The 26,351-nt window shown below is 32.7% G+C and overlaps 2 protein-coding genes across 2 annotated transcripts; one reads left to right on the top strand and one right to left on the bottom strand.

Moving 5' to 3' along the window:
* Window positions 1-1,836: 1,836 nt before the first annotated feature.
* On the bottom strand, window positions 1,837-12,335 carry LOC132747451 (cancer-related nucleoside-triphosphatase-like). Its single transcript, XM_060736834.1, has 5 exons — window positions 12,074-12,335; window positions 9,471-9,639; window positions 7,806-7,902; window positions 6,704-6,892; window positions 1,837-2,250 (listed from the first exon to the last, which is right to left on the bottom strand). Exons 1-5 carry the CDS (start codon window positions 12,162-12,164, stop codon window positions 2,170-2,172), a joined length of 627 nt encoding a protein of 208 aa, XP_060592817.1. The 5' UTR covers window positions 12,165-12,335; the 3' UTR covers window positions 1,837-2,169.
* Window positions 12,263-21,682, top strand: LOC132747452 (leucine-rich repeat-containing protein 57-like). Its single transcript, XM_060736835.1, has 5 exons — window positions 12,263-12,342; window positions 13,515-13,669; window positions 14,190-14,458; window positions 15,055-15,240; window positions 17,468-21,682. The coding sequence occupies exons 1-5, from the start codon at window positions 12,278-12,280 to the stop codon at window positions 17,507-17,509; spliced, it is 717 nt and encodes a 238-aa protein (XP_060592818.1). The 5' UTR covers window positions 12,263-12,277; the 3' UTR covers window positions 17,510-21,682.
* The last annotated feature ends 4,669 nt before the right edge of the window (window positions 21,683-26,351 follow it).

Here is a 26,351-nt window from a genome sequence, read left to right as displayed (position 1 = left end):
GATAATTTTAAGGGCAGATAACTTGTGCATAACTCTTACAAACCATTTTTTATTACTTTTGGTTTATGTTTTTTTTTTATTCTTGATCATAATACACAATTTCATGAAATTCCATTGAGCATTTGTGTGCTCTAAATTCATCTTGTTTTTAGAGACTATAAATTCTTTAAAAATAAAAAATAAATCTTTTTTTTAAGAAATTGGCATAGCTACAAGTGCAGAAGTAAAAATAAACAAGAGCTGTCACAGAAGACAGCCAAGCTCGACTAATAAAATACTGGACACAGTAAGGAGGACAAAACTATGAAAGAAAAATCAATTATGTATTAATATATATTAAGTTATAGTAAAAAAATAACATTTGTTAACATAAATTCCAAGATCAAGGGAAATAATTCTAGAAATAGTCATGCTAGAGTTATGAACCTTGTCACACAACATGTGTGTTATGATAAGAAATATATATTTGAAGTTTGAAGTAGATACCTTAAAAAGTAAAGAAGTTATAATATTTCTTAGAGAAAATCCTAAGTTCAAAGAGAGATAAATCTGTGAAAATTGCTTCAAGAGTTATGAACATTGTCACATAAAATGTAATTGATGATAAGAAATAAGTATTTGAAGTTTGAAGTAGATACCTTTAAAACTAAAAAAGTTATAGTAAAAAATAACAGTTTTCTAGTAAGAAAATCTATGTTTATGGGGAGATAATTCTTGCAATATTGGTGCTAGAGTTATGAACCGTGTCACATAAGATATGGATGATGATAAGGTACATATATTTGAAGTATGAAGTTGATCCCTTTAGAAATAAATAAGTTACAGCAAAAAAAAATATTTTTTAAAGGAAAATTCTAAGTTCAAGGGGAGATAAATCTGAAATTATTTGTGCTAGAGTTACGAACCTTGTCACATAAGATGGGGATGATGATAAGGTACATATATTTGAAGTATGAGGGTGATCCCTTAAGAAATAAAGAAGTAACAGTAAAAAATATTATTTTTTAAGGAAAATTCTAAGTTCAAGGGCAGATAAATCTTAAAAATATTGGTGCTAGAGTTATGAACCTTGTCAAATAAGATGGGGATGGTGATAAGGTACATTTATTTGAAGTATGAGGGTGATCCCTTAAGAAATAAAGAAGTTACAGTAAAAAATAGTATTTTTTAAGGAAAATTCTAAGTTCAAGGGGAGATAAATCTGAAAATATTGGTGCTAGAGTTATGAACCTTGTCACATAAGATGTGGTTGATGATAAGGAACATATATTTGAAGTTGATACCTTCAGAAATGACAAAGTTATAGTGAAAAATATTTTACTGCACCAAAACTTTAATCTGAAATCTGGACGCGGACGCCGACGCCGGGGCGAGTAGGACAGCTCTCCATATACTTCGTATAGTCGAGCTAAAAACTACTCATTTCCTATTCTTGAAAATTTGCATAATAGTTTGAAAGGAATCCAGCTTTGTGAAAAAAACTAGAAGAAATAAGTACTAACTAATACTGATTATGGACAAATGACTTGAGACTTCCATTTTTTAATTACTTAATATGTTTTTATTATCATTCTCAAAGATCATGCAAAGTTTAAATAACTTTTCTATGTAGTTTTTATTCTGCTACATGTCAATGTGTAACCCTAACACACACATTTAAATGATATCAAAACTATTAAGACCCTATTGCAACTAATAGAAAATTTGTTGCTGAATGCTGTTAAGTTACGGTTCATGTGATTTTTTATGTATAAATTCACGCTCATGACTTTCTTTCTTTTGCAGTCTGTGAATATGACAATAAATAGTAAACAAAAAAGCAACTGAACACACATGAGCCCCTGAACCTTTATTCTGACCAGCAGACATTAGACCTAACAAAATAACAAACATACACTGTCCTTCCTGCACTATAAAGGTCTGAAAAAAATATCATCATAATCTTCAGGTTGACAAACCATAAGTATGTTTATTTTTGGTACTTGGTTAAACTAGAATGTTTCACAAACAAGGTATTACCAGGCACTTAACTGGATTACTTGGGTGGTCTGCAAATTTCCTTCTTAACAAACTGTACATATTTTATGTTCAGAGACAGTTCAAGTGTTAATCTTTTAATCATGTGATACTTAAATAGCCTTGGATCAAAATAATAATATAATAATTATATCACGTCCCATAACATTCTAATGATTCTTTAATGGCATCTATAACTTCATTGACAAGTTGATTTCTATTTTCCTTGGTTACCTGAAATATAAAAATGTAAAGTCAGGATTGTGTAAAAGAAATTAAAATGACCTTATTCAGCTCAATAAGGTGTAAGACAACTAGCTAGTTAACAAAATTCTACGTTTTCTGGGGTCTGAAATACAAAAAGGTAACTATAACCTAACTTGTAACAAGACAAACTGGTAATTATAACCTAACTTGTAACAAGACAAATTGGTAATTATAACCTAACTTGTAACAAGACAAATTGGTAACTATAACCTAACTTGTAACAAGACAAATTGGTAACTATAACCTAACTTGTAACAAGACAAACTGGTAATTATAACCTAACTTGTAACAAGACAAATTGGTAATTATAACCTAACTTGTAACAAGACAAACTGGTAACTATAACCTAACTTGTAACAAGACAAATTGGTAACTATAACCTAACTTGTAACAAGACAAACTGGTAATTATAACCTAACTTGTAACAAGACAAACTGGTAACTATAACCTAACTGGTAACAAGACAAACTGGTAATTATAACCTAACTGGTAACAAGACAAATTGGTAACTATAACCTAACTGGTAACAAGATAAATTGGTAACTATAACCTAACTGGTAACAAGACAAATTGGTAATTATAACCTAACTGGTAACAAGACAAATTGGTAACTATAACCTAACTTGTAACAAGATAAACTGGTAATTATAACCTAACTTGTAACAAGACAAATTGGTTATTATAACCTAACTTGTAACAAGACAAACTGGTAACTATAACCTAACTTGTAACAAGACAAACTGGTAATTATAACCTAACTTGTAACAAGACAAATTGGTAATTATAACCTAACTTGTAACAAGACAAATTGGTAATTATAACCTAACTTGTAACAAGACAAACTGGTAATTATAACCTAACTTGTAACAAGACAAACTGGTAATTATAACCTAACTTGTAATAAGACAAACTGGTAACTATAACCTTATTGGAAACAAGAGAAACAAGCAAATTCGTTGAATTTATATCCCGCGCCGAGTACTGGTTATTATTAACACAACAACTGAAGACATAAGGCTTTATTTATATATTAATCATGGCATAAACAGTAATATTCTTTGAACTTGATAAATATTCAGGGCAATAACAGAGTAACATAAGTAATCAAGGGCCATAAAGTTTCATTGAATTCCAGCCAGTAGTTGCAGAGAAGTAGCGCGGAAACGATTTTTACTCCATATGCATACTGCATAACTAATCAAGGGCCATAACTCTGAGTTAAAGTGTCTGACCGGAACAAGCCGACGATATGCGCATCTCCTCTTGGTATTGAAGGTTCCCATAAAGTTTCGTTGAATTCCAGCCAGTAGTTGCAGAGAACTACTCCGGAAACGATTTTTACTCCATATGCATATTGCATAACTAATCAAGGGCCATAACTCTGAGTTAAAGTGTCTGACCGGAACAAGCCGACGATATGCGCATCTCCTCTTGGTATTAAAGGTTCCCATAAAGTTTCGTTGAATTCCAGCCCGTAGTTGCAAAGAAGTAGCGGGGAAACAATTTTTACTCCATATGCATACTGCATAACTAATCAAGGGCCATAACTCTAAGTTTAAGTGTCTGACCGGAACAAGCCGACGATATGCGCATCTCCTCTTGGTATTGATGATTCCCATAAAGTTTCGTTGAATTCCAGCCAGTAGTTGCAGAGAAGTAGTACGGAAACGATTTTTACTCTATATGCATACTACATAACTAATCAAGGGCCATAACTCTGAGTTAAAGTGTCTGACCGGAACAAGCCGACGATATGCGCATCTCCTCTTGATATTGATGATTCCCATAAAGTTTCGTTGAATTCCAGCCAGTAGTTGCAGAGAACTACTCTGGAAACGATTTTTACTCTATATGCATACTACATAACTAATCAAGGGCCATAACTCTGAGTTAAAGGGTCGGACCGGAACAAGCCGACGATATGCGCATCTCCTCTTGATATTGATGATTCCCATAAAATTTCGTTGAATTCCAGCCAGTAGTTGCAGAGAACTACTCCGGAAACGAAATTCGGACGGACGGAAGGACGGAAGTTCTCACACGACAGTAATTATGTGGCTACTCTATCGTTCTCTCTATTGTTCTTTTTAGCCACACAAAAGAAAATAGCCACATAAAAGCATTACGGAATGAATGACATCAAAGAGAAAGAACAGTTACCTATTGTCCCTCTAGCCACATAATTACTCTCCTGTGAGTGCGGACGTACGGAAGGAGGGACGGATGGAAGGACGGACGTTCTCACAGTACAGTAATTATGTGGCTACTCTATTGTTCTCTCTATTGTTCTTTTTAGCCACCCAAAAGAAAATAGCCACATAAAAGCATTACGGAATGAATTACATCAAAGAGAAAGAACAGTTACCTATTGTCCCTCTAGCCACATAATTACTCTCCTGTGAGTGCGGACGGACGGAAGGATGGACAACGCCAAAACTATATCCCCCTCCCGATTCCATCGGCGGGGGATAACTAGTAACTTTAACCTAATTGGAAACAACAAAACAGATTACTATAACCTAACTGGTAACAAGACAAACAGGTAACTATAACCTAACTGGTAACAAGACAAACAGATTACTATAACCTAACTGGTAACAAGACAAACAGGTAACTATAACCTAACTGGAAACAAGACAAACAGGTAACTATAACCTAACTGGTAACAAGACAAACAGGTAACTATAACCTAACTGGTAACAAGACAAACAGGTAACTATAACCTAACTGGTAACAAGACAAACAGGTAACTATAACCTAACTGGTAACAAGACAAACAGGTAACTATAACCTAACTGGTAACAAGACAAACAGGTAACTATAACCTAACTGGTAACAAGACAAACAGGTAACTATAACCTAACTGGTAACAAGACAAACAGGTAACTATAACCTAACTGGAAACAAGACAAACAGATTACTATAACCTAACTGGAAACAAGACAAACAGATTACTATAACCTAACTGGTAACAAGACAAACAGATTACTATAACCTAACTGGTAACAAGACAAACAGGTAACTATAACCCAACTGGAAACAAAAGAAACTAGTAACTTTAACCTAATTGGAAACAAAACAAACAGGTAACTATAACCTAACTGGTAACAAGACAAAACAGGTAACTATAACCTAACTGGAAACAAAAGAAACTAGTAACTTTAACCTAATTGGAAACAAAACAAACAGATTACTATAACCTAACTGGTAACAAGACAAACAGGTAACTATAACCTACCTGGTAACAAAAGAAACTAGTAACTTTAACCTAATTGGAAACAAAACAAACAGGTAACTATAACAAGACAAGCGTAACTGGAAACAAGACAAACTGGTACATATAACTGAACTAGAAACACGACAAACTGGAAACATTTTAGAAAGCATCAAAATTAGTATTTTAATTTGACAGGTAATAATCGATGGTGTGAAAAGTCTACAAGTTAATCATTCTGTTTTGAAAGATTTTAAAAAAATAACTGACTTATTTATATCTAGCTTTTTCATAATATAGTAGCTTAATCTAAAGATTAAATAATGTACTATTAATGGCTTGTATAACAGGGAGTTAATAAACTGTACACGATAAGCCATCATTAAATAATTATAAGCTGTTAATTACTTCATATAACTACCATGTACTTCAATAATCTTTCCTTTGGTACATATAAGTTATTGTTCAGCAATCATGTTGAAAAAAACATGAACCTCAAACTAATGCTAAAACAAAACTGCTTAAATATTGATAATAAAAGAAACTAGAACACAGTAGAAATGATACAGTTTTTATTCCAATCTGGAGAGAACATTTATGTTTACTTACTACATGTATATGATACTCACATACAACACAATAAATTGTGATATTCTTAAATTTGTTCTTATAATAGATTTATAATACTCCAAACGTCCATTGTTAATAGCAAAATGAAAATTTCTTGACAAAGTGACAGCAGGCATGTAGAATCTTTATAAGATTATACAATTGTATAAATGTCCCAATTCACCAATGAAAAGTGTTGTTACACATTTGCAGTATTATAAAGTGAGTGAACAGGTGATTATGTTTAAAGATTTATCTCAGCTGCCTGCAGTTTATAAAGTTGTTTACTGAATTTTGAAAAAGAATAATTCCAAAATGCCTGTATGAAAGAAATTTGTCCAACTATTGCCTAATGACACATGAACAAAATCAAGGGATATTGCCCAAACAAGGCTATCAATAATGCTTAAATGGTGCAATCACAGCACCAAATGTTACAGAGTTTAAAAATTTTGCAGCCTTAACCCAAACCCATGACCTTCAGAAAACTGTTACACTGCTGTACACCCTGCCCCTTACTGAGACAAAAAGATGGGCATTTAACCACACAACCTCTTTATAATTAAACTATTCCAGTAAACACTATTTATTACTTACTGTATAAAGTTGTACATCATCTCTGTTCTTTATTTCCTCTACAAATGGATTAGCCTTAAGAGGCACAGTTGCAAATACTGTAGTTTTCGGATGTTTTAAAATGTCTTTTACCGTCTGTGTAAAACTCCGGCTGAACAATTCCATCTTTCCTATCTCATCTATCACTATCACTCTAGTGTATTCTGATGGCTGAAGATACATGATGTTTAAAAATGTTCTTGATTGTACCTCTCTTGTTCAAGGGAGACAATAAATACAAAAAATTTCAACATATTTTTTTTTTTTTTTTTATAGTGACTTCCCTTGATTTTAACATATGCTTCAAGCAGTTCACCTCATATTGAATTTCAATAAAACTTCAGTAATTGTAATCTAAATAACACAAAACTCATACATTTTCTAGCCATTAAATGTAAACAAAAGTGTCTACACCAATAACACACTTTCACCTGGCTGAAATGAACATTAATTAATAAAAGGAATGACCCATATCAATCTTTCACATGACGTAATTTTAAAGCCTATAATGGTAAAAGTTTGTTTGTACCAGGAGGTTAGTTTGTTTGCCGAGTTCTAGGTAACATTTACTGTATCACAATTACAGATCTAAAATCAAGCAGCCATTAATATAGACAAGTTTGATGTTGCTATAGTTAGTACTATACTGGTGATTTAAAGCAAATCGTTATTTCCATAAGTGTTCTTAGTATTAACCCCTAATCCGCTGAATTTCTCAAATGGACTTGTCCATCTTTCAATCTGGACAAAACCATTCATCATTTTAGGGAATATTTCAAAATATATAGTGACTGAAAAGTGCACAGACTACAGTGCAGACTATAGTTTTGTTTAAACAATAATTTGTATTAGTTAACCTTTTATTTACATGATAAATAACATAATGTATATAAAATTATATTTTACAGTTTGAATATGAAGTTTACAAAGCTTTTTTTAAAAAACTCTCTATGAGTGCAGACTATGATCAAACGGCATGGATTTGCCTGCACTAGTCACATGGGCAGAATTTTGTTGCCACCAGCAGACTAAAAGTTAAGTGACCGCTACAGGTCCTCTACACTTGGTTGACCTTATAACCTACCTTTATTGCTAATGATGGTAATGCAAGCTGTTCAAATGACTGTAGTAAAACATTGTATCTGCCCACCATATAACTTCTCCCTGCTACTGGATTATCCCTGTAAACATACATCACATGCATTATCTATGATATTGTATCAAAAAACAACTATAAAACTTATCAGCTTTCTTAATTCCTATCAAAGTACATTTCAAATAACTACTGGAATACCTTTGTAAAAATTATTTTCAATCTATCCCCTAAGTTATAATGGATCATTCAATCTAATGTCTTCATAAACAAAACATAGAATACGAATTCCAATGGACCAGTGAGAACATGTATAATTTACTTCATTCAGTCTATCCTAAAATATAAAAGTACTAATTTTAAACAAATCAGGTTTAAATATTTCTACTAATAGCTTCATCATTTACAATGTAACAAATAAACACAAAAAATCTTTAAATTTCTGAACTGCATATTACATTGATATTTGTTTCTTCCTTATTTCCAGTATTTTCAGAGACTTATATTACATGGGGATAAGAAGCTCTAAATACAGTGTAACTTCTGAAAACAGAATATATATATATTAAATATCTTTGTCATCTATAACTGCATACATGTGAACTTTTTTGGATGATCAAGTGGGAGATTTTTCTTCAAAAAGAGGGAGATTTTAGAATTTGCAATAAACAAAGAAGGAAGTTCTGACATCAAAAATAGGGAGATTTCTTTAATTTGTGAAAATACCCCTTATTTTAAGAAAAATCTTTGGAAGTTTGGATGCAGAAAGTGGGAGTCTCCCGCTTAAAGTGGGAGAGTTCACATGTATGGAACTGAATTTGATAAATAATACCATAGCATAATGTTAATTATCACAATTTATCCTTTAGTATATTTCATGTAGTACCAGCTATATATTAATTAACCTTAAGTCTTTGTTGTTTTTCTTCCCATTATACTTCTCAGTCTTATAATTTCCAGATTTCACCATAATCAAATGTTTGACATGCTTGACAGGTTGTGATTCTAATAGGTGTCAAGATAATTGGTAATTGCTAATAGGAAGATACTGACATTTTGAAGATTTTACAATCACAAGTATCATATACCTCCACACATTTTCATTTCCGGATTCCGAAAGTAAATTTGAATTGATATAACCCTAATTTTACCAGAAAATCGTTCAGAATTTAGAAGTTCCGTTATTCAGAGGTTTTAATTATATAGAAAACAGAAGGAGAAATTTCAGGACCCTGAAAAAAGTTCCGTTTTCAGAAGTTTCGGATTTTAGAAGTTCCGGAATTCAGAAGTTACACTGTAAAGAAATTTTCCCCATCCTGACCCATTCATTGACCCTTGGAATTGATAAATTTCCGTCATCTTGTTTTACGAAATCAAATGTGTTTACATTTTCATCTATAACTGAGAATAATTTAAATCTCCTTGAACTTAATTGTTTTTTTTACATTTTTGCAACTTCTATTTTTTTGGTTACTTCTTTGAATTACCAAGACAAATTTTAGATTATGGCATACATAATTATCAGTAAATACTCTTGTGTCAAACAAGGTCTCCGAAAATCTGGCGAGAATGTGAACTTGTGGGATAGAGATTTAAAATGTCTGACATCATCATAGCTTCCTCTCCATTTAAATATAGCTCTGTTGTGTTTGTTACCTGTCTATGATTCTTGCCAGTGGGCCTCTTTTATCATCAAATGTAACAACATCAAAGCCAACCCTCTGTCCATCTTCTCTTTTCTCTTCTGTATAGAATCCTTGACATTGCCAATTCTCATCTTCTAGTTTGTCACAAACCTTCTTAACAAGAGTTGTCTTTCCAACTCCTGAAATTAAAATATCAGTAGAGTATAAGACCTTAATATTGGTATGAATTTTGGAGTCTCAAATGAAAATGAAACTACATGTAGATAGAATATGATATGCATTTGATAAAGATATTTTGGATTGAAAAATTTTGAATGAAAACAAGGCAATATTGATATGGAACCTTCTGAACTTTTGAAATTAAAACAAGGCTATATGGGGTGTTAGTAAGCTTCTCCCAGGAAATTCATGACAATCTTGAAAGTGGCCAACAAACTGATGTCATAGTCATGGATTTCAGTAAGGCATTTGATAAGGTGGACTATCACAAACTTGTGAGTAAACTAGAAAGATTGGGTATAAGATATGATTAGACTCTTTGCAGATGATACTGTTGTCTACCTAACCATCAGATCTAAACAGGATGCCCAAACCCTCCAAGATGACCTTCGTGCTTTAGAAACATGGAAAAAAGACTGGTCCATGGAGTTCAACCCTGACAAATGTGAAGTTCTCAGGATAACAAGAAAAAGAAACCCTGTAATATTTCCTTATACCCTCCATAACATCCAACTAAACTCAACTCAAGAAGCGAAATACTTAGGAGTCACTATTAGACAAGACCTTTCATGGACCAAACATATAAACAACATTACATCTAAAGCAAATAACTCCCTCAGATTTATTAGAAGAAATGTTAAAACCCCAAATAAAAAGACAAAGGAAACTGCATATAAGACCTATGTTAGACCTCAGGTTGAATATTGCTCCATAGTTTGGCATCCTTGGCAGATACTTAATTTATAAGATAGAGCAAGTACAAAGATCAGCTGCTAGATACATTTTTAATGATTATGACTATACAAGTAGTGTCTCAAAAATGATAAATGATCTAAATTGGCAAACCCTTGAACAGCGTCGAAACATCAGTGCTGTAACCTACTTGTATAAAATCCAAAACAACATTGTTTTTGTTGACCACCAACACCTTACTCAAACAAGAAATCTGAACTACCTGATACCCTACTCAAGGACACAGTATCATCAAAATTCTTTCTTTTCTAGGAGCATACGTCTTTGGAATAGCCTTCCTCTAACTGTTCAGTCTAGCCCCAGTTTAAACATCTTTACTGAGAGGCTTGACCCATTCTATAAATTCTAAATTGCACACTACGTCTTTTAAATTAATAATCTTGTAGTACTTTTATTCTTTAACTTTTTAATTTGCATATAAATAATTTCTTTTATTAACAGTTCCCTGACAACGCGCCTGCTAGTCATAATCAGAATTGATTGTTAAGCAGTATAATGTAGATGTAGATGTAATATGGATTTGATATGGACTTTTTGGACTCTAGAAATGAAACAAGGCTAAATTAATAAGATTGGGTCTAATAATGATTTCTATTTGAATATTGTGTGGTGCAAATGCTGATAGAACATTGGTATATATTTTATAAGGTGTGAAATAATAAAGTTTATTGCACCACTATACTTGTACATGTATAAATTTATTGTAATATATGTATGGCAAATATCTATCCCTTCTTCCCCTAAACCTTTAAGTGTACGTTGCGCAGAAGAACAGTGCATTTGCAGAAGATTAAAAGAAATTGTGACAGCGTAAAAAAGAAAACAGGAAGTTGTATGTGGCCAAGCTGCCAATGTCCTGACTGAGGCAGAAGAAAGTGGCCTTTCGAAGTAGGCAGAGAAGACATGGAATCCCTTGGTATGAAGTGACAGCTTAAAAGGCTGTGTGCCCTTTACTGGTATTACAACAGCATAATAATATTATACATATAGCATATATCAGGGCTACCTCAACTTGTTTGTTTGGGTTTTACATCACACTGATACAGTTTAGGTCATATGGCGACATTCCAGCTTTACTTGTGGAGGTAGACCTCAGGTGCCTTCTGTGCATTATTTCAGGCATGAACGGGCACCTGAGTACATGTAGAACCACCGATGTTCCGTAAGCTAGCTGGATTGATTCCTCGCATGAAAGAATCCAAAGTCCCTGCCTGGATTCGAACATATGTAGCGGTGAGGAGCAAGTGGTTTGAAGTCAACTACCTTAACCATTCGGCCACTGACAAGTATGTAATTGTATGTAAATGTGCTCATTGCCCGCTATACAGTGACCTAACTTCCACCTAAAATTCATATCTTATACTCTGTAGATCTGCACTGGATAGTGAAAGCTGCTTAATGTGACAAAACTGTCCTCATTATACAAAACTATAAGTGCATGTTTACATACAGTGATAGTCAAAAAAATATAGAGAATGTATCCATAAACAACATTCTTTCACATTGACATTCAAGTCCTCATGTGGTTAGTTATGAATTTCTCAATTTTGAATTTTATTTTATATTGCAACAGATTAACATTATTTCAATTAATTCATGATTGACAAGCAAATCTGAGACATTAAAATAGAAGAATTATACCTGGTTGTCCTGTTAGCAAAATGTGACGTCTACTTTTATTAAGCTGAATTGCCTCTGCCATTTTTTTCAAAACATTTAAAGTTTTTCTCATGCTAGGACTAATCAACTGATCTTATGTTTACTATTGCACCGGTCACTTCCTGTTTACAAAAATTGTCAAAATTTAGCAATCAACACTAAAATTGCAGCAGATCAAAGGTTTAAATGGGTAATTCAAATGTGAAGCAACATCTTGATACTGCGGAGAAGACGGGTGCGTTGCAGTTATGTAAGCTAGGTCGAAAGAAGTAAAGAAAATTTTAAAAACTGAGAAAAATGTATGAGTAAAACGGACATGCAAAGTCGAATTTAAATTTGGGGAAACGTTTTTTTTTTTTCCCGACCAAATGGGATGTAATATAAAAGTAAAATCCACTTATCGTATGGGTCGGAAATTTTTTTTAAAACATTTTTGTTTTTTTTTTTTGATAATATAAAAAATGAAAAAAATAATAGAAAAAATAATTTAAAAAATAAAAAACTTTACAGAATGAACTTTGGGTGCATACAAAAAAGAAAAACCCCGGATTGGCAGTTTCCGAACTAGCAGGCTTATCAGTAGAATTGCGAGTAAAGATAAACTGTTGTTGCGTATATCACTGTATAAAATTTATGTGAAATGGTCTGACTTGTGGTAAATCGGTAGATTTAAATAACTTCAGTGTCAAATATATGTTGAAATAGATACTGAGACGAAGCTAAGATCACAAGCTTTTCATTGGTGTAATAAATTTTTAAAATTGGACAGTAAATCGCCCCAAACTAGCAGTTAAAAACAGCTAAATTTGTAGTTTTTAGCATTAGAGATATCGATTGAACTTGAAGATAAGGGAAACAACCTCGATTTTTTACGTAGTTCATATCGAGACTGTCAATGTGTGTATACTGGATCTACTTCTATTACAGACTATGGACAGGAAAAAACATTTCCAACAATAATTTGTCAGAAACAAAAATAATTCTTACGATTGATTTATGATAGATATTCTAGATATTTTAGCTCATAAACAATGAATTCTGTAGTTTGAAATCAAGACCCTTAACTCTGAGTGCTTTGATATATATTCCATATTTCTTCTTGGTTCTTTATTCTTAAACAAATTCTTCTCTTCACAATCACATTTCTGTTCACGTTCAAAATAGAATGTGATTTTGATAAACATAAAACGTAACTGCTAAGAAGTTAGTAAATACATGTGATTGAAAACTAATAAATAAAAAGCTTATATTGTGAGACATGGATCCAAATATATTTGTTAATGCATTTGTGTCAAACAATACAACCATTTGTCAATTTGCCATTGTTGTACATGTATGTTGTAACATAGTATTGGTAAATAGTTGCTACAAGCAATCTTTGATACATTTACCACACATTGAGTATAATAAACTTTATTGTATTCCTTATTCATATATTTCAGTTTCCAGAAAACTTGCAGAAATTATCTAAGAATTTGAGAACTCTTGATTTCTCAGACAACAAGATTCAGACAATACCTTCTGCTATTGGTTCATTCCAACAACTTAAAACTGTCAATCTTAACAACAACAGAATAGGTTTGTACCTTTATATTCCCCCCATTAATTATTAATTACTATGATTTTTGGTATGACATCATTAAATGTAAACAAAGTTTAAATTTGTGATTTATTGAAATACCCAGCTTAGAATTACATCCTTTGTCAGGTAAGTACAGTAAATACTTTTATTTAATAATAAAGGCCCCATTAAATGTTTTAAAAAATTCAATAATTTTTTTTAAAACAAAATGGTGCATTTAAAGGTCTAAATGCCCTTTGAAATGGGAAAAAAATTTTCAAGTTCACATTGAAGTGCACATGTAGTGCACACCAAGTTCACTTTGTGTAACCTTTAGTGTGAAGTCAACTGTAGTTACATTGTATTATTGGCAGCCTTAGTGCAGCGTTTATTACAGTAATAACAAATATTTTATAAGGAATTAAGAGCCATTTAATACACTGTAAAGTTTTCAAAAAAGCATTTTTCATCCAACTTCTTACTTTTGTGTCTTAAATGATAAAAAAAATATTATTTAGATTATTTTGTTATTTTCAGAGACATTACCTCAAGAAATAGGAAATCTGAAGAAATTGGAAACTTTGTCATTAGATAACAACTTGTTACGTCAGCTACCTGGAACATTCCTTAACTTGAAACACCTCAGAACTGTTAACCTCAGTGGTAATGGATTTAAAACATTTCCACAGGAACTTTGTGATTTAACACATCTAGATGCTATAGATTTATCAAAGAATAGAATTACAGAAATTCAACCTAATTCTAAAACTTGTCATACAATTGAATTAAATCTAAATCAAAATCAGGTATGCTATAAGTTTTTTATTTTCATAGTATATTAAGACAATTATCGATAATTTGCAGAAATGCCTTACATTTTATTTGATGATAAATATCTGTGTTTCAGATCTATATATTCCAAACAAGTGCATATATATATTATGACATCTTATATCTAGTGGTCATGTATTACAATATATAATTGATTGAATTTACTTAAAAATTATACTTTGTCATGAAAAATCCTTATTGTATCATTAAACAATATTTGGCTGTCTGTAATGATGTAAACTGTAGAATATTTGTTTGCATCTGTTTTCTTATGCAATTTATTGCAATTTTTTTTGCATTCAATACAATAGCAGGGATTTCATTAAAATTCTCCACGGATTTGACCATAAAGATAATAAAGTACATGTAGCATGACTGTACAGCTTTTTAATTTGCTATAGCATATTTTGCCACCAGTTATCACTTAATATTTTAAAAATACTGCTGAAAATGTTACTTTAATTTCATAGACTTAATGGTAAAAAAGATACTGACATTATTCTATATTGTGAGCTTGGTTTCTCTTTATCATGCTTTGTTATAATCATTAAATACTGCTTTGATGATTCAGATATCTACCTTACCTGACTGTATTGCGGAATGGCCAAGGTTAAAGGTGTTGAGACTGGAGGAGAATTGTTTAGAGATTACGGCACTTACACCTAGGATAATGAAACAGTCACAGATAGCACTCCTAGCTATTGAAGGCAATGTGTTTGATATGAAAAAATTTAATAACTTGGAAGGTTATGATGATGTAAGTTGTTCCTATTTTTAGCTTGTTAAAGGGTTCACAGGTAGGTTATAAGGAGTGGTTCATGTACTTTGTCTGTGGTTTGTCATTTCACATTTTCCGTAGTAATGAACAGATTATTAAAACATCATTTCTCTTAAACATCTGACTGGGTCAATTGTGACAAAATTTTACAAGAGTGATCCTTGGGTGGCTCTCTGTAAAAAGTAGCTCAAGTCAGATGCATAAGAAGGTCATAGGAACTTAAAAAAACGACTTTTAACCCTTTCCCTCATGAGCATATTGTGAAAAATGGCCGTTTTCATTGAAAAGCCTCCTGTTACAAGTTCAAACTGCTATGAAACTATGAAAAATCCTTCAATACTAATAAAACTTGGCACAGATGTTGACTGGACTATTACCTTTGTAACGACATGCTCAGTCTTAAATTTCCTGTTACCATGGCAACGAGGGACGTCTCAAAATTGCCAAAAATCACTATTTTTCCTTGACTTTTTCCATCAAAATTTATTTCAAAGTGCTGCAACTTCTCAAGGGATTGAGATAGAGTCAAAGGCTTTTCAGCGTTGGTTACACATTACCTAATGATCGATCTGGGGTCATTTTTAGCCTCTCACAAGTCCAAAATTTTCTTGGCGATGAGGGGGACTACCGCCCCCCTTCAAACCCCCAAAACAGAAGGGGGCACATCCCCCTTCTGGCAACCCCCTGATGTACCTTTTGGATGGGGGACGGCGTCGAAAAAGAGCTCACTTTTTTTAGCAACATTTCTCAAACAAAAACATGTATTTGGGGCCCAAATAGAACGGTATATATGGGGTAAAGGGTTAACAAAAAATGATGAAAAACTTTGGAATTACCCAAAATCTAGTTAACGTGGTCTTTCACCTAACTTTGGTGGAAAATTGTTGTTTTGTAACATTTTTCATTTTTTTTGGTTAACCCTTTCCCTCATGAGCATATTGTGAAAAATGGCCGTTTTCATTGAAAAGCCTCCTGTTACAAGTTCAAACTGCTATGAAACTATGAAAAATCCTTCAATACTAATCAAACTTGGCACAAATGTTGACTGGACCATTGCCTTTGTAACGACATGCTCAGTCTTAAATTTCCTGTTACCATGGCAACGAGGGGACGTCTCAAAATTGCCAAAAATCACTATTTTGCCTTGACTTTTTCCATCAAAATTTATTTCAAAGTGCTGCAACTTCTCACGGGATTGAGATGGAGTCAAAGGCTTTTCAGGGTTGGTTACACATTACCTTATGATCGATCTGGAGTCATTTTTAGCCTATCACAAGTCCAAAATTTTCTTGGCGATGAGGGGGACTACCGCCCCCCTTCAAACCCCCCAAACAGAAGGGGGCACATCGCTCTTCTGGCAACCCCCTGATGTATCTTTTGGATGGGGGCGGCGCCGAAAAAGTGCTCACTTTTTTTAGCAACATTTCTCAAATGAAAACATGTATTTGGGGCCCAAATAGCACATTTCTTCACTATTTGAGGCCTTAAAGAGGGGGGGGGGGGGTCGAAAGTGCGTTGTTTCACATATACATGGGGTAAAGGGTTAAAATGAAGTCTTAAAAAGTCTTTTCATCAGAAACATCCATGTACAGACCATAAAAATCTTTTTATTTGGTACATGAGTGTTTTGTATTTTTACTGTTCAATATCAACCTTATAAAGAACAGAATAAACATTTGTGCATGAAATATTAAAATATAAGGAAATCCATACCTGTCATAGAAGTATTTAAACATGAGAATTATGACATCATGTATGTTAACACTGCAGAAATCATTGAAAAGGTCAAACACATGAAATAAATTGAAAATTTCTTTCTTATACATGTGTTAAAGATCAAACGATCTTTCCTTGTGGTCAGCATTTCTTATAATTTTACTTAAGCTAAACCACTTGGTTGGGGGATTGAATATTGCATTTAAAATTCACATTATGTAATTTGAACAAACAATTAAACAAACAAACAAATAATGAAGACGAAACTCCATTATGGAAAGGAATTGATATAACATATGCTTGTTTTCCGATCCATATACATGTATCCTTGATTTCCAATCCATATATATTATGATGTAAATGATAGTATGATACATTCTTGTAAAATTGCTAAATAAAATATGTTTAAACTAAACAAACATCATTGTAAATAATGTTTGTAGAAGTTGTAGAGTTATTAAATACATTACAAACATTTTTTCTGTTACAGTATATGGAAAGATACACAGCAACAAAGAAAAAGTTTAACTGAAGAATCATCTAGTCATGCCAATACTGGCATATACAATGATAATGAATATGCATGTCCAGCTAATGGCACAGAAAGCTAACTCCTATATATACTTACATACTTATAACTGGAGAGCTGCTTACATGGTAATTCTTGGACAGTTTTGAGAGGTCATTACAATACTGTCGTAACTAAATGTTTTGAGGAACACAATTTATAATTGTTGTGATTTACATTTTATTCTTCATGTTAATTAATGTGTCTTCAGAAAAGAACAAAATTGTATTTTTACTAAAATATTGATATTAAACTTATATTAGTACTTAGTATATTTGTTTATGTATGTATCATAACAGTGCAATATTCCCTGAATTTTAAAGCAGCATGCCTCCAGATTCATGCTAATTTCATGAAAATTTTGAAAATGTATTAAAAAAGTAAAATATTGTGAAGTGAACAAAGAAAGTAATTTCCACATTTCAAACATTATTTTACAATCCGCGTAAATTATGAAAAGTAGGTAAAAATATCAAAATAAGGCATAACTGTGTTAGTCACACTGTAGAAAAATGGTGATAAATACTGCAAAATCAGTCATTCAGCGCAGATAACATCTAGATTATTACTTGAATCTTAAATCTTTATACTTTCCTTAAAATCTTAGTGCATTTTTGTCAAGTTTGATTTTCTTGAAATATTTTTGGTTCATCTGGAGGCATGCAGCTTTAAGTTAAACTGTATTTTCTGTACTAAGGTACTAGACTTTTTGCTTTATGTAAGGAATCTATTTATTATAATTGATGTTAAACATTCAAGAATAAGGAATAATGTAAAAAAAATACACACATGAGCCTAAATTATTGATGCCAAAATCTTTAGTGAGCTGTTTTTAAGTTGAGATATTTTGACATATTACTGGAAACAAACAGCCTCTTAAAAGACAAATATCATTTTAATTTCCATGAAGTTGTTTTGATTGTTTAAGTAACTTCCTTGAAATGGTTTTGAATGGTTAAGTGGCTTATGACAGTTTAAACTTGTATAACTCATGACAGGTTTAATTCTTAGCTGTAAAGTTAAAACAATTTAAATGATACTTGTAAGAAGAGAAATGTATGTAAAATGATGTAATTCCTCATCATAGAGTTTGTAAGATTTCTTCTCATTAAAGTAATGGTGATGGTTTGTTGTGAAAAGAATCTCCTGTTAAGAAAATGGCCTTGTCATTTGTTGTTATGTATTGTGTTTTTACTTATTATGCAGAACGTTGTTACCATATATTCATATATCTGTATACTATGTTTTTAATCCGAGTTCAAGAATTGTTATTCTTTCCATTGTCACACAACAATTGTCAATTGATTTACAAATTTTTCTTAAGGTAAACCAATTTTTGAATTGTAATGTAATTACTTAATTTTCTTATTGTAAACAAAGTTTAAACTGTCAATTATATTACTCAATGTTTTTGGGTTTTTTTTAGCTCACCTGAGCTTGCTCAGGGTGAGCTATTAGGATCGGTGAATTTCCGTCGTCCGTCGTACGTCCACAATTGCTTGTGAACACACTAGTGGTCACACTTATGACTCAATCATCATCAAACTTTGTCAGGATGCTTGTTTAGTCAATTGCTCGGATGAGTTCAAAACTGGGTCATTTCGGATGGAAAACTAGGTCAGCGGAGCTAAAAATAGAAAAACCTTTTGAACACTCTAGTGGTCACATTTTTTACCTAATCATGATCAAACTTTGTCAGGATGCTTGTGTAGATAATTGCTTTGATGAGTTTGCACATGGTTTATCTCCGATGAAAACTAGGTCACAGGAGCTATAAATAGAAAAACCTTGTGAACACTCTAGTGGTCACATTTTTGACCCAATTATTAAGAAACCTTGTCAGGATGCTTGTTTAGTCTATTGTTTGGATGAGTTCGAACATGGGTCATCTCGGGTGGAAAACTAGGTCACAGGAGCTAAAAATAGAAAAACCTTGCGAACAGTCTAGTGGTCACATTTTTGACCCAATCATCAGAATGCTTGTCTAGTCGATGCTTGGATAAGTTTGAACATGATTTATCTCGGATGGAAAACTAGGTCACAGGAGCTAAAAATAGAAAAACCTTGTGAACACTCTAGTGTCACATTTTTGACTCAATTATCATCAAACTTGGTCAGGATGCTTGTCTAGGCAATTGCTCGAATGTCAAGCTCGAATATGGGTCACCTGGGGTCAAAAACTAGGTCACACTGCTCAAATATAGATAATCCTTGTTAACACTAGTGGTCACATTTTTGACACACCTGTCATGAAACTTGGTCAGAACAATTGTCTAGGTAATTGTTCGGATGAGTTTGACGGGTCAGGTGAGCGATCTAGGGCCATCTTGGCCCTCTTGTTTATTAAAAATCATGGCCGGACTCTCTTACATAAAAAAGTTGCTCAATTTTATCTTTTTTAACATTAACCCATTTATACTAATCAATTACCAGGTTCATTTTCAAAGCAGGGCATGGTTACCATTGTATATGTTTGTTAACGAAGCATAAGTTATATCTTGGACAAATTTTTTGTCCCAGGTTATATAATAAAACTTGCAAAATCATGAAAAAGATAAACATTTAATGTGTATTTATTCTGTAATCAAACTATATGATATTGTGTATTCAACTGAGGTGTTTTAACATGAAGGGACTGGAAATAGTTTTTGAGATTTGTGCATCATTTATGCAAAAATGCTTTTAATTCAGATCCAGCTAATATTCATGGCAAAAACAAATATTTTTTATTTAATACAGAGCATACATGTATTTCTTTGTTATCTTTTGCATATTTTTCTCAGTGCTCCAGTTGATTTATGTAACAACTTCAAATTTTATATGTTTAGGCTTTTAGACCTCAGTTGAGTTCCTTTAAATCAATAGTTTCCAAATTAATGGAGAATTTGAAGATCACAGAGACATTAATCCAAATGAGTATTTCAAATAGCACTGGTTATGGTATCTTATAAACAATAAATTAGCATCATGGTTCATTTTCCCTTACTTTCAATTTTGTAACTGTTGCTAAGTGAAACATATTGCATACATTTTGTTGGTCATCAGCTAGTTCAAATTATTTTCTTAACAAGTGTCACAATATTAAAATTTAAATAGTATTTTGGAGAACGATTATCCATATTGTTTAGCTTGTCAGATTCCTTTACTGGTATTTAGTTACTGTTAACTTTGGTCTACAGACCTCGCATTCACTATGTTGTACTGGGCAAAGCATCTGTTTTTTGTGAAGATTTGGTTGATGACATTTTTTTATGTATTCCATTCATCCTCCAGTCTTGCACAGCTGTTATTACATGATTCATATAAAAGAGAAGTTCTCATTTATTTGTTGAAATACACTACTATTTGTATAGGATTTAGTGACAAGGGTTAACTGGTGCTACACCAAACACAACACAACATTATTATAAAATGAAAAGCTTGCTCAGTTTAGATTTGAAATCTAACAATACCTATTAATGCTTTAATGAAATTGTCTATTATAACAATAGGGAGAGCTTTGTTCTCACCCTGGTTTGGCTGTTGGCATCACCATCACACTTTTGTTATGTTTTTGCATCTCCAAAACTACTGAAGGAAATGGTTTGAAACTTCACACACTTGAGAAGATTATCTAGCATTGCACTTGTGCGTTAGCTCTTAGTTACCTTTTTACAGAGTTATGCTCCTTTTCTTACTGTCGAGCATCATGAATAGTCAAGCACGCTGTCTTGCAGATAGCTTTTGTTATATCTTTCACATTGTTATTTTAAATTTGATCTAATCTTAATTTATGCATTTTGGGTTGTCTTGTAATTATGTGTGTGTATTTTTTAATAGCTTTATTTGGATTTTGTATAATTTGATGTTTTCTGAAAGTATTGATGTGTAAGAGTGTCAGTTTTTTTAATCAAGAAAACCTGTAAATTCTGATACAGAATTAATTACCCACCTGTTGATGAATGAAAAGGCACTTCTGCATAATCAAATAGTGAACCATTTATGCTTTTCATTCAGAATTTTATCAGAATATTGTTTAAATGAATTAATGGGACAAAAATGCTGATTTTAATTGTTTTTATTGTTCTTTCATTTACCAGTAATATATGTCATGGTGCATCTTATTCTGTGAAATGTTTAATAAATGTTTTTATAACATTTTGACTTGGTGTGACTACTGGGTATAACCATATGTGATTGTTAGCAAGACTATAGCTTGCAAGGGAAAAATAGAAGAAATAGAAAACTCTCCTGTTTTGCTAAAAATACTTAAACATTTTTAGACTTGGTCATCAAGGGAGGTAACTTAAGAGTTACAAGAAATTATATCAAAGGGAAGTCTGAACAACTTTAAATGTAGAGTCAGAGTTGAAAACAAGTCTTTATCACAATGTATTGGTGAGAAAAGAGCTTCATAGAATATCAAAATGAAGGGAGGTAACTACTGGACAAAGCTAGTATTAAAATGTGGGGAGCAGATAGGTGTAACTACATCATGTATTGTATCTTCGTTTAATAAGACACTATACTGGTAACTCCTGCAGCAAAAACTGTCAATACTGTATTGTAAATAGTCACTTTTCCAACAATATGCTGTTAAACTTTTTGAATGTAGATTAAGTCACATTTTTATCAACTTTTTCATTTTTGTTATGTTAAGCCAACACTAAAATGAAATTTCCACTATGTGTACCCTGAAGCTTTGTAGTAGTTATGCTATCAGTAAGTTCACTTTAAATCAGTTCTTGAAAAAAGAAACAAAATCTGCTGGCACAAGACAGGAGAATGTTTTTCAGTACTTAAAAAATGAAGAGGTTAAGTCTCAAGTCAAAAATGGCATAATTTTAGCTCCTGTGACCTAGTCTTTAACCGGAGATGATCCATCTTCGAACTTGATCTAGAAATCATCAAAACAACCTTCCTGTCAAATTTCCAGAATATTTGTATCAATAAAAATAGAAAAAGCTTGTTAACACTCTAGTGGCTGCAGTTTTCATCTAAATATTCTGGAAATTTTATCAAGAAGGTTGTTTTGATGATTTCTAAGTCAAGATTGAAGATGGGTCATCTCTGGTCAAAAACTAGGTCACAGGAACTAAAAATAGAAAAGCTTGTTAACACATTTGGGGCTGCAGTTTTCATCCAAATATTCTGGAAATTTGTCAGGAAGGTTGTTTTGATGATTTCTAGGTCAAGTTCGAAGATGGCTTATCTCCGGTCAAAAACTAGGTCACAGGAGCTAGAAATAGAAAAAGCTTGTAAACACTCTAGTGGCTGCAGTTTTGATTCAAATATTCTGGAAATTTGTCAGGAAGGTTGTTTTGATGATTTCTAGGTCAAGTTCAAAGATGGATTATCTCCGGTCAAAAACTAGGTCACAGGAGCTAAAAATAGAAAATGCTTGTAAACACTCTAGTGGCTGCAGTATTGATTCAAATATTCTGGAAATTTGTCAGGAAGGTTGTTTTGATGATTTCTGGGTCAAGATCGAAGATGGGTCATCTCAGGTCAAAAACTACGTCACAGGAGCTAAAAATAGAAAAAGCTTGTTAACACTCTAGTGGCTGCAGTTTTGATTCAAATATTCTGGAAATTTGTCAGGAAGGTTGTTTTGATGATTTCTGGGTCACTTGCTAAGATTGGTCATATCTGGTCAAAAACTAGGTCACAGGAGCTAAAAATAGAAAAATCTTTTTAACACTCTAGTGGCTGCAGTTTTGATTCAAATTTCCTGGAAATTGGTTAGGAAGGTTGTTTTGATGATTTCTAGGTCAAGTTTGAATATAGGTCGTGTCCGGTCAAAAATTAGGTCACATTGCCCCAATATGGAAAAATCTTTAACACACTAGAGGTCACTTGTTTGACTCAGTTGTCATCAAACTTGGCCATGATGCTTGTTTAAGACATTGTTTGGCTGCGGTTGTGTCAGGTGAGCGATCCAGGGCCATCATGGCCCTCTTGTTTAAAGTATAATAATGAGTTCAAAGAGAAAATAACTCTTGTAAAAGATGCTATGGTTATGAACCTTGTCATGCATGATGTGAGTGATGAAAAAGAACAATTATTTATCATCAGTCTAGAGTAGATATCATTTTTAATAACAAAGATAATATTAAAGAATGAATTGTAAGTTAAAAAATTAAATGGAGATAATTCTGGGAATGCAGGAGCTTGCGTTTTACAACTCTTCTCCATATGACAAGAAGTTATAGTAAAAAATAACATTTGTTAACATAAATTCCAAGTTCAAAGGGGAATAATTCTGCAAATAGTCAGGCTTGAGTTATGAACCTTGTCATGCAACATGTGTGTAATGATAAGAAATATATATTTGAAGTTTGAAGTTGATACCTTAAAAAGTAAAGAAGTTACAATATTTTTTTAAAGAAAATTCTAAGTTCACAAAGGGAGACAAGTCTGAAAATATTGCTTCAAGAGTTAAAGAAATATGTATTTGAAGTTTGAGGTAGATACCTTTAAAACTAAAGAAGTTATAGTAAAAATAACATTTTTCAAGTAAAAAAAATATAAAAATGGGGAGATAATTCTTTTAATATTAGTGCTTGAGTTATGAATCTTGTCACATAAGACGTTGTTAATGATAAGGAACATATATTTTTCAAGAATGACGTTGGTCCCTTTAGAAATAAAGAAGGCGGGGCAGGGCCAATTTTGACCCCAGGGCTTTTATTTGAACAAACATAATAGACACTCACTAGAAGATGTTTCCAGCTCTCGCTCTTTGGGTTTACTATTCTCCAATTTTGTGATTTTTATTTGTTTGGGTCGTCAGAAATTAGCGAAATTTCAGAGTCTAATGCTGTTAATTGCAAATGCCGAAAATAGTCCGCTTTTTTGAAGCGGTTACTTCCCTTTATATGTACACTAACGCCAAAAAATTCAGGGGAGATCACTGCGTAAAGATGGCTCAAGACAGACGCATTAATTTTCAAGCAAAATAATTCCCGAATGGTCGAAGATTTCTAATATTGTTTAATTGTATTTTCTGATCGAAGATAAGTAACTACAAAGCGGACATTCAATCTCTGACACAGAAGTTTCACGACAAGCCTAACAACAAGTAGTTCTCAAAACAGCTTAAAACTAGCATTTTAAAAGAAAGAAATATTTTTTATTTTGTTACAAGTATCAAACAAATTACAACGCATTCAAAGTTTAAAAGTAGCGTTGGCTTATAGAATTGTCAATAAATGCACAATCACAAATTACGCGGATGAATATGATTTTATCAATGAAAATACTATTTTTAGCGATGTCGATTACCGAATACTACACAAACCGAGTAGTGGAATATAGAGATTCTACATGTCGGACTGTTTGGGCGAGAAGATTTTCGCTAAATTATTTACTTCAATTTTAAACAACAGGTTTATCCTGAACAAAATAACTCGAAATTAATAAGGATTACAAACCCGAAATGCAATGGAAGTTCTAAATTTAGAATGACTTGATGTTATTCAGTTATTGTTTGTATAACTTCTCCGTGGTGCAGGGGTAACGCACTCGCTTAGTGTGTGAGAGGTCTGGAGTTCAAATCCAGTCGAGGAAACTTTTTTTTTTAAATTCTTTTTTAAGTATCTTTGTTAAGGAAGTAGCCATGATATGCGAGGACAAAGAGTGGCTGTCATAAAAATGAACATAAATGATTTTTTGATGCAACACTAGTTTTGCAAAATTCCGTATGTATCAAACTCAGGGCTGCGTTTCATGGAGAGTCCTAAGTCTTAAGTTTGTCTTAGGATAAAAATTGTGACAATTTTGCGTTTCAAAGAAAGTCTTAAAAAAGGTCCTAACTTATGACTCCTATACTTATAAATGATCAAAAACAGTCCTAAGTCAGATCGGATCAAAAATCCGAATTCATTGCACCATAAAATGGTATCTGTAATTCTGTATGCGTTCAATCCATCACATGAACGGTTGCTATTAGTAATTTAACAATTCGTCCAAACATCCCAGTTAATAACCAATGAGCAGGTTTTTGTTAAAATTGATAAATGAGCCGTGTCACGACAAAACCAACGTGCGTTTGCGACCAGCATGGATCCAGACCAGCCTGCGCTTCCGCGCAGTCTGATCAGGATCCATGCTGTTCGCTATCAGTTTCTTTACTTGTTATAGGGTTGGTAAGCGAACAGCATGGATTCTGATCAGACTGCGCGGATGCGCAGGCTGGTCTAGATCCATGCTGGTCGCAAACCCATTATGTTGGTTTTGTCGTGACGCGGCTCAAATGTCGAAATTACTGGACTAATATATATAACGGTCGTCTTACCTTTAATCGTTGTTTTTCTTCTAATCAAAATTTGATTAAACATGTAGTTAGGTCGACTTTTACCCGAGTTTTCACATAGTCGGATATCTCGTGAAGTTGTCTATCTTTACATAAACTTTATTTTCTTTTTAAGGGGGGGGGGGGGGGTTGTCGCAGATAGGACATCCGCATTTCTGCTGTTACCGTGTGATTGCTACAGATCAATGGAAGTTCGTCTTGCACGGAATTAACGCTCTGTGTACTAATCACTTGAAGGAATGCAATATTTTGTTAACTATTCATAAATAAACATACATTGGAATATAATCATACGGCAACGAATGAATACTTAAAACCTTAAAAGCCTTTTGTTTCTTGGAATAAGTACACTCACAGGAATTTTTGTATGGAAGTCAAACTCCTACTTTGTTTACATTTTCCTTCTTTAATGGCAAATAATTCCACATTCTGTGCTACTTTCGTCGGGCGGGTAATAAGCATCGATCATGCTCTAGGGCCGTTATTTGAATATTTCTAAATCAGGAATAAAAA

Source organism: Ruditapes philippinarum, unplaced genomic scaffold (genome assembly GCF_026571515.1).
Source record: "Ruditapes philippinarum isolate M1 unplaced genomic scaffold, ASM2657151v2 ctg4194_1_1_1_1, whole genome shotgun sequence".
NCBI classification, from domain to species: domain Eukaryota; kingdom Metazoa; phylum Mollusca; class Bivalvia; order Venerida; family Veneridae; genus Ruditapes; species Ruditapes philippinarum.
This window is presented reverse-complemented; position numbering and strand designations above follow the sequence as displayed.